This window comes from Podarcis melisellensis (assembly GCF_964234715.1).
Source record: "Podarcis melisellensis genome assembly, chromosome: Z".
Lineage (NCBI taxonomy): Eukaryota > Metazoa > Chordata > Lepidosauria > Squamata > Lacertidae > Podarcis > Podarcis melisellensis.
In genome coordinates this window covers 712,564-722,627 of record NC_138547.1, presented here as the reverse complement: position 1 = coordinate 722,627, position 10,064 = coordinate 712,564, and the positions used below count along the sequence as shown (strand labels likewise).

At 40.5% G+C, this 10,064-nt stretch overlaps 1 protein-coding gene across 1 annotated transcript in view; it reads left to right on the top strand.

Moving 5' to 3' along the window:
• The window catches only part of SPTAN1 (spectrin alpha, non-erythrocytic 1), a 228,594-nt gene that overhangs the window by 79,990 nt on the left and 138,540 nt on the right, over positions 1 to 10,064 (top strand). The window contains exons 17-18 of the mRNA XM_081898017.1: positions 1,915 to 2,158; positions 8,574 to 8,696. Of these exons, the coding sequence (XP_081754143.1) occupies positions 1,915 to 2,158; positions 8,574 to 8,696 (367 nt within the window). The remainder of the gene's footprint in view (positions 1 to 1,914; positions 2,159 to 8,573; positions 8,697 to 10,064) is intronic.

Below are 10,064 nucleotides of genomic sequence, written 5' to 3'. Positions count from 1 at the left end.
TCTCCTCCGTGGGTCAGGGGCTCTCGGGGCGCCCCCTCTCCTCCTTAGGGGTCAGGGGCTCTCAGGGCGCCCCCTTCTCCTCCTTAGGGGTCAGAGACCTTAGAGAGCCCCTGACCCCTAAGGAGGAGAGGGGGCGCCCCCCACAGGCTTTCCCTACCCCACCGCCCCTTTTCTCCCCTCCTCGGCGTCTATGGGTCTCCAGCGTGGGTCAGGGGCTCTCAGCTCCCCCCTCCCCTGCTTAGGGGTCAGAGAGCTTAGAGAGCCCCTGACCCCTAAGGAGGAGAGGGGGCGCCCCCCACAGGCTTTCCCTACCCCACCGCCCCTTTCCCCCCCCTCGGGGTCTATGGGTCTCCGCCGTGGGTCGCCGTCCGCAGCCGCCCCTCACGCACGACGCTCCCTTTCCAGGACCGGATCGACGGCCATCCAGGAGGCCGGCCATTTTGACGCCGGAAACATCCGGAAGCTGAAGCTGGCCGACTGGCTCCGCCTCCGGCAGCTCTTCCGGGACGTGGAGGACGAGGAGACCTGCTTCTTCCGGATGTTTCCGGCGTCAAAATGGCCGCCTCCTGGAAGTGGCGGGCTTGGATGGCGATGCCGTCGATCCGGTCCTGGAATGTAAATAATAGTAATAATAATAATAATAATATTAATAATAAAAAATAAGAAGCATAAAATAATAATAATTTAATAATAATAGTAAAATAATAATAATAAAATATAATAATAATTATGCATTATTTCTTTCTTACGATGATTAATAGTTTATTATTATTATTATGCATTATTTTTATTCTTACGATGATTAATAGTTTGACGATGATTTATTATTTCTGTTCATTATTTTTATTCTTACGGTGATTAATAGTTTGATGATGATATGTTATTTTTATATATTTTTATATATCATTTTTAGGCATTCTTTTTATTCTTACGATGAGTAATAGTTTGATTATTAGTATTAATATGCATTCTTTTTATTCTTACGATGATTAATAGTTTGATTATTATTATTATTATTATAATGGATTATTTTTATTCTTACGATGATTAATAGTTTGATGATTATTTATTCTTACGATGATTAATAGTTTGACGATGATTTATTATTTCTGTTCATTATTTTTATTCTTACGGTGATTAATAGTTTATTATATATTCTTTTTATATATTATTATATATCATTTTTCTGCCTTATTTTTATTCTTACAGTGATCAATAGTTTGATGATTATATATTATTCTTATATATTATTATATATCATTTTTCTGCCTTATTTTTATTCTTACAGTGATCAACAGTTTGATGATTATATATTATTCTTATATATTTTTATATATCATTTTTCTGCCTTATTTTTATTCTTACAGTGATCAATAGTTTGATGATTATATATTCTTTTTATATATTATTATATATCATTTTTCTGCCTTATTTTTATTCTTACAGTGATCAATAGTTTGATGATGATATATTATTCTTATATATTATTATATATCATTTTTCTGCCTTATTTTTATTCTTACAGTGATTAATAGTTTGATGATGATATATTATTTTTATGTATTTTTATATATCGTTTTTATGCATTCTTTTTATTCTTACAGTGATTAATAGTTTGATGATGATACATTATTTTCATATATTATTATATATTATTTTTTATGCATTCTTTTTCTTCTTAATGAGTTATTATGAATTATGAATTATGATTTTTCTTCTTAGCGGATTATTATGAATTATGAATGATGATTGTTCTTCTTAATGGATTATTATGAATTATGAATTATTATTGTTCTTCTTCATTAATAAACTATTACCGTTATTATTACTATTCTTTACATTCCAGGATTTGTTTATTTATTTATTTATTGTTATTAGATATTATTATTATTATAACTATTCTTGACATTCCAGGACCGGATCGACGGCATCGCCATCCAGGCCCGCCAGTTCCAGGAGGCCGGCCATTTTGACGCCGGAAACATCCGGAAGAAGCAGGAGGCGCTGGGGGCGCGGTATGAAGCCCTGCGCGACCCCATGGCGGCCCGGAAGCAGAAGCTGGCCGACTCGCTCCGCCTCCAGCAGCTCTTCCGGGACGTGGAGGACGAGGAGACCTGGATCCGGGAGAAGGAGCCCATTGCCGCCTCCACCAACCGAGGTCGGTGAATTCCTTCCTCGTTAAGAATCAATTAAGCAATTAATTAATGATAATAATGATAATAATGATGATAATAATAAAAATAAAAATAAAAATATCGTTCATTTATTCATCGCCGCCTCCACCAACCAAGGTCGGTGAATTCGTTCATCGTTAATAATCAATGAATAATAATAGTAATAAGTCATTCATTCATGGATCGCTGCCTCCACCAACCGAGGTCGGTGAATTCGTTCATCGTTAATAATCAATGAATAATAATAGTAATAAGTCATTCATTCATGGATCGCTGCCTCTACCAACCGAGGTCTGTGAATTCGTTAATCGTTAATAATCAATGAATAATAATAGTAATAAGTCATTCATTCATGGATCGCTGCCTCCACCAACCGAGGTCGGTGATTCCTTCATCGTTAATGAATCAATTCATTCGTTAATTAATTCATAAGAAATCATTCATACCTTGATCGCCGCCTCCACCAACCGAGGTCGGTGATTCCTTAATCAATTAATTTGTTAATTAATTCATAAGAAATCATTCATTCCTTGATCGCCGCCTCCACCAACCGAGGTCGGTGATTCCTTCATCGTTAATGAATCAATTCATTCGTTAATTAATTCATAAGAAATCATTCATTCCTTGATTGCCGCCTCCACCAACCGAGGTCGGTGATTCCTTCATCGTTAATGAATCAATTAATTCGTTAATTAATTCATAAGAAATCATTCATTCCTTGATCGCCGCCTCCACCAACCGAAGTCGGTGATTCCTTAATCAATTAATTCGTTAATTAATTCATAAGAAATCATTCATTCCTTGATCGCCACCTCCACCAACCGAGGTCGGTGATTCCTTCATCGTTAATGAATCAATTCATTCGTTAATTAATTCATAAGAAATCATTCATTCCTTGATCGCCGCCTCCACCAACCGAGGTCGGTGATTCCTTAATCAATTCATTCGTTAATTAATTCATAAGAAATCATTCATTCCTTGATCGCCGTCTCCACCAACCGAGGTCGGTGATTCCTTAATCAATTCATTCGTTAATTAATTCATAAGAAATCATTCATTCCTTGATCGCCGCCTCCACCAACCGAGGTCGGTGATTCCTTAATCAATTAATTCGTTAATTAATTCATAAGAAATCATTCATTCCTTGATCGCCGCCTCCACCAACCGAGGTCGGTGATTCCTTAATCAATTAATTCGTTAATTAATTCATAAGAAATCATTCATTCCTTGATCGCCGCCTCCACCAACCGAGGTCGGTGATTCCTTAATCAATTAATTCGTTAATTAATTCATAAGAAATCATTCATTCCTTGATCGCCGCCTCCACCAACTGAGGTCGGTGATTCCTTCATCGTTAATGAATCAATTAATTCGTTAATTAATTCATAAGAAATCATTCATTCCTTGATCGCCGCCTCCACCAACCGAGGTCGGTGATTCCTTAATCAATTAATTCGTTAATTAATTCATAAGAAATCATTCATTCCTTGATCGCCGCCTCCACCAACCGAGGTCGGTGATTCCTTCATCGTTAATGAATCAATTAATTCGTTAATTAATTCATAAGAAATCATTCATTCCTTGATTGCCGCCTCCACCAACCGAGGTCGGTGATTCCTTCATCGTTAATGACTCAATTAACTCGTTAATTAATTCATAAGAAATCATTCATTCCTTGATCGCCGCCTCCACCAACCGAGGTCGGTGATTCCTTAATCAATTCATTCGTTAATTAATTCATAAGAAATCATTCATTCCTTGATCGCCGCCTCCACCAACCGAGGTCGGTGATTCCTTAATCAATTAATTCGTTAATTAATTCATAAGAAATCATTCATTCCTTGATCGCCGCCTCCACCAACTGAGGTCGGTGATTCCTTCATCGTTAATGAATCAATTAATTCGTTAATTAATTCATAAGAAATCATTCATTCCTTGATCGCCGCCTCCACCAACCGAGGTCGGTGATTCCTTAATCAATTAATTCGTTAATTAATTCATAAGAAATCATTCATTCCTTGATCGCCGCCTCCACCAACCGAGGTCGGTGATTCCTTCATCGTTAATGAATCAATTAATTCGTTAATTAATTCATAAGAAATCATTCATTCCTTGATTGCCGCCTCCACCAACCGAGGTCGGTGATTCCTTCATCGTTAATGAATCAATTAACTCGTTAATTAATTCATAAGAAATCATTCATTCCTTGATCGCCGCCTCCACCAACCAAGGTCGGTGATTCCTTAATCAATTCATTCGTTAATTAATTCATAAGAAATCATTCATTCCTTGATCGCCGCCTCCACCAACCGAGGTCGGTGATTCCTTAATCAATTAATTCGTTAATTAATTCATAAGAAATCATTCATTCCTTGATCGCCGCCTCCACCAACCGAGGTTGGTGATTCCTTCCTCCTTAATTAATCAATTAATTAGTTAATGAATTAATGAGAAATCATTCATTCCTTGATCGCCGCCTCCACCAACCGAGGTCGGTGATTCCTTCATTGTTAATGAATCAATTAATTCGTTAATGAATTCATAAGAAATCATTCATTCCTTGATCGCCGCCTCCACCAACCGAGGTCGGTGATTCCTTAATCAATTAATTCGTTAATTAATTCATAAGAAATCATTCATTCCTTGATCGCCGCCTCCACCAACCGAGGTCGGTGATTCCTTCATCGTTAATGAATCAATTAATTCGTTAATGAATTCATAAGAAATCATTCATTCCTTGATCGCCGCCTCCACCAACCGAGGTCGGTGATTCCTTAATCAATTAATTCGTTAATGAATTCATAAGAAATCATTCATTCCTTGATCGCCGCCTCCACCAACCGAGGTCGGTGATTCCTTCATCGTTAATGAATCAATTAATTCGTTAATGAATTCATAAGAAATCATTCATTCCTTGATCGCCGCCTCCACCAACCGAGGTCGGTGATTCCTTAATCAATTCATTCGTTAATGAATTCATAAGAAATCATTCATTCCTTGATCGCCGCCTCCACCAACCGAGGTCGGTGATTCCTTAATCAATTAATTCGTTAATTAATTCATAAGAAATCATTCATTCCTTGATCGCCGCCTCCACCAACCGAGGTCGGTGATTCCTTAATCAATTAATTCGTTAATTAATTCATAAGAAATCATTCATTCCTTGATCGCCGCCTCCACCAACCGAGGTCGGTGATTCCTTCATCGTTAATGAATCAATTCATTCGTTAATTAATTCATAAGAAATCATTCATTCCTTGATCGCCGCCTCCACCAACCGAGGTCGGTGATTCCTTAATCAATTAATTCATTAATTAATTCATAAGAAATCATTCATTCCTTGATCGCCGCCTCCACCAACCGAGGTCGGTGATTCCTTCATCGTTAATGAATCAATTCATTCGTTAATGAATTCATAATGAATCATTCATTCCTTGATCGCCGCCTCCACCAACCGAGGTCGGTGATTCCTTAATCAATTAATTCGTTAATTAATTCATAAGAAATCATTCATTCCTTGATCGCCGCCTCCACCAACCGAGGTTGGTGATTCCTTCCTCCTTAATTAATCAATTAATTAGTTAATGAATTAATGAGAAATCATTCATTCCTTGATCGCCGCCTCCACCAACCGAGGTCGGTGATTCCTTCATCGTTAATGAATCAATTCATTCGTTAATGAATTCATAAGAAATCATTCATTCCTTGATCGCCGCCTCCACCAACCGAGGTCGGTGATTCCTTCATCGTTAATGAATCAATTCATTCGTTAATTAATTCATAAGAAATCATTCATTCCTTGATCGCCGCCTCCACCAACCGAGGTCGGTGATTCCTTCATCGTTAATGAATCAATTCATTCGTTAATTAATTCATAAGAAATCATTCATTCCTTGATCGCCGCCTCCACCAACCGAAGTCGGTGATTCCTTAATCAATTAATTCGTTAATTAATTCATAAGAAATCTTTCATTCCTTGATCGCCGCCTCCACCAACCGAGGTCGGTGATTCCTTAATCAATTCATTCGTTAATTAATTCATAAGAAATCATTCATTCCTTGATCGCCGCCTCCACCAACCGAGGTCGGTGATTCCTTAATCAATTCATTCGTTAATTAATTCATAAGAAATCATTCATTCCTTGATCGCCGCCTCCACCAACCGAGGTCGGTGATTCCTTAATCAATTAATTCGTTAATTAATTCATAAGAAATCATTCATTCCTTGATCGCCGCCTCCACCAACCGAGGTCGGTGATTCCTTAATCAATTAATTCGTTAATGAATTAATGAGAAATCATTCATTCCTTGATCGCCGCCTCCACCAACCGAGGTCGGTGATTCCTTCATCGTTAATGAATCAATTCATTCGTTAATTAATTCATAAGAAATCATTCATTCCTTGATTGCCGCCTCCACCAACCGAGGTCGGTGATTCCTTAATCAATTCATTCGTTAATTAATTCATAAGAAATCATTCATTCCTTGATCGCCGCCTCCACCAACCGAGGTCGGTGATTCCTTCATCGTTAATGAATCAATTCATTCGTTAATGAATTCATAAGAAATCATTCATTCCTTGATCGCCGCCTCCACCAACCGAGGTCGGTGATTCCTTCATCGTTAATGAATCAATTCATTCGTTAATTAATTCATAAGAAATCATTCATTCCTTGATCGCCGCCTCCACCAACCGAGGTCGGTGATTCCTTAATCAATTAATTCATTAATTAATTCATAAGAAATCATTCATTCCTTGATCGCCGCCTCCACCAACCGAGGTCGGTGATTCCTTCATCGTTAATGAATCAATTCATTCGTTAATGAATTCATAATGAATCATTCATTCCTTGATCGCCGCCTCCACCAACCGAGGTCGGTGATTCCTTAATCAATTAATTCGTTAATTAATTCATAAGAAATCATTCATTCCTTGATCGCCGCCTCCACCAACCGAGGTTGGTGATTCCTTCCTCCTTAATTAATCAATTAATTAGTTAATGAATTAATGAGAAATCATTCATTCCTTGATCGCCGCCTCCACCAACCGAGGTCGGTGATTCCTTCATCGTTAATGAATCAATTCATTCGTTAATGAATTCATAAGAAATCATTCATTCCTTGATCGCCGCCTCCACCAACCGAGGTCGGTGATTCCTTCATCGTTAATGAATCAATTCATTCGTTAATGAATTCATAAGAAATCATTCATTCCTTGATCGCCGCCTCCACCAACCGAGGTCGGTGATTCCTTCATCGTTAATGAATCAATTCATTCGTTAATTAATTCATAAGAAATCATTCATTCCTTGATCGCCGCCTCCACCAACCGAGGTCGGTGATTCCTTCATCGTTAATGAATCAATTCATTCGTTAATTAATTCATAAGAAATCATTCATTCCTTGATCGCCGCCTCCACCAACCGAAGTCGGTGATTCCTTAATCAATTAATTCGTTAATTAATTCATAAGAAATCTTTCATTCCTTGATCGCCGCCTCCACCAACCGAGGTCGGTGATTCCTTAATCAATTCATTCGTTAATTAATTCATAAGAAATCATTCATTCCTTGATCGCCGCCTCCACCAACCGAGGTCGGTGATTCCTTAATCAATTCATTCGTTAATTAATTCATAAGAAATCATTCATTCCTTGATCGCCGCCTCCACCAACCGAGGTCGGTGATTCCTTAATCAATTAATTCGTTAATTAATTCATAAGAAATCATTCATTCCTTGATCGCCGCCTCCACCAACCGAGGTCGGTGATTCCTTAATCAATTAATTCGTTAATTAATTCATAAGAAATCATTCATTCCTTGATCGCCGCCTCCACCAACCGAGGTCGGTGATTCCTTCATCGTTAATGAATCAATTCATTCGTTAATTAATTCATAAGAAATCATTCATTCCTTGATTGCCGCCTCCACCAACCGAGGTCGGTGATTCCTTAATCAATTCATTCGTTAATTAATTCATAAGAAATCATTCATTCCTTGATCGCCGCCTCCACCAACCGAGGTCGGTGATTCCTTCATCGTTAATGAATCAATTAACTCGTTAATTAATTCATAAGAAATCCTTCATTCCTTGATCGCCGCCTCCACCAACCGAGGTCGGTGATTGGGCGAGGGTTTAATTGCGTTTAATTGGATTTGTTTTGTATCCTATTTAAATTGTTTTGTATTATATATTGTTTTGTATATCATTTAAATTTATGATCTATTCCACACCGATTGTTATTATTATCACCTTGGCTGGGGAGGGCGGGGTATGAATAAAAATTATTATTGTTGTTATTTTTATTACTTTATTATTATTATTATTATTATTATTATTATTATTATTATTATTATTATCATTATTATTATTAATAATAATCTCTTCCCCCCCCTTCTAGGCAAGGACCTCATTGGGGTCCAGAACCTTTTGAAGAAGCACCAAGCTTTGCAGGCGGAAATTGCCGGACACGAACCCCGGATCAAGGCTGTCACTCAAAAGGGGAACACCATGGTGGAGGAAGGTGGGTCCGAATGGGTTAGGTTAGGGGTCAGCGCTAGGGTTGGGTTAGGAATTGGGTTAGGGGTCAGTGCTAGGGTTGGGTTACGAATAGGGTTAGGGTTGGGTTAGGGGTCAGTGCTAGGGTTGGGTTGGGGTTGGGGGTCAGCGCTAGGGTTGGGTTAGGAATTGGGTTAGGGGTCAGTGCTAGGGTTAGGGTTAGGGGTTAGGGGTCAGTGCTAGGGTTGGGTTACGCATAGGGTTAGGGTTGGGTTAGGGGTCCGTGCTAGGGTTGGGTTAGGGGTCAGTGCTAGGGTTGGGTTGGGGTTGGGGGTCAGCGCTAGGGTTGGGTTAGGAATTGGGTTAGGGGTCAGTGCTAGGGTTGGGTTAGGGTTAGGGTTGGGTTAGGGGTCAGTGCTAGGGTTGGGTTACGAATAGGGTTAGGGTTGGGTTAGGGGTCAGTGCTAGGGTTGGGTTAGGGGTCAGTGCTAGGGTTGGGTTGGGGTTGGGGGTCAGCGCTAGGGTTGGGTTAGGAATTGGGTTAGGGGTCAGTGCTAGGGTTGGGTTAGGGTTAGGGGTTAGGGGTCAGTGCTAGGGTTGGGTTACGAATAGGGTTAGGGTTGGGTTAGGGGTCAGTGCTAGGGTTGGGTTAGGGGTCAGTGCTAAGGTTGGGTTAGGGTTAGGGGTCAACGCTAGGGTTGGGTTAGAATTACGGTTGGTTTAGGGGTCAGTGCTACGGTTAGGGTTGGGTTAGGGGTCAGTGCTAAGGTTGGGTTAGGGTTAGGGGTCAATGCTAGGGTTGGGTTGGGGTTAGGGTTAGGGGTCAGTGCTAAGGTTGGGTTAGGGGTCAGTGCTAGGGTTGAGTTAGGGGCCAGTGCTAAGGTAGGGTTAGGGGTCAATGCTAGGGTTGGGTTAGGAATAGGGTTAGGGTTAGGGGTCAAAGCTAGGGTTAGGGGTCAGTGCTAGGGCTAGGTTCGGGTTTGGAAGCTGGTTTGGGTTAGGGGTCAATGCTAGGGTTAGGGGTCAGTGCTAGGGTTGGGTTAGGGTTAGGAATAGGGTTAGGGGTCAGTGCTAGAGTTGGGTTATGGGTCAGTGCTAAGGTTGGGTTAGGGGTCAATGCTAGGCTTTTGTTAGGGGTCACTGCTAGCCTTGGGTCTGGCTTAGGGGTCAGTCCTAGCCTTCGCTGTCCACTTATGGGTCAGTGTTGGGTTCGAATTCCCATTTGAACCCCTCTCCTTTCTTCTCTATTCCCCGCCGCACCGTGCGCATCCCGCTCCCCTTCCTGTCTCCTCCCCTTCCTGTCCCCGCCCCTTCACTTCCTGTCCCCTTCACTTCATGTCTCCTCCCCATCACTTCCTGTACCCTTCCCTTCCCCTTCCCTTCCTGTCCCCTT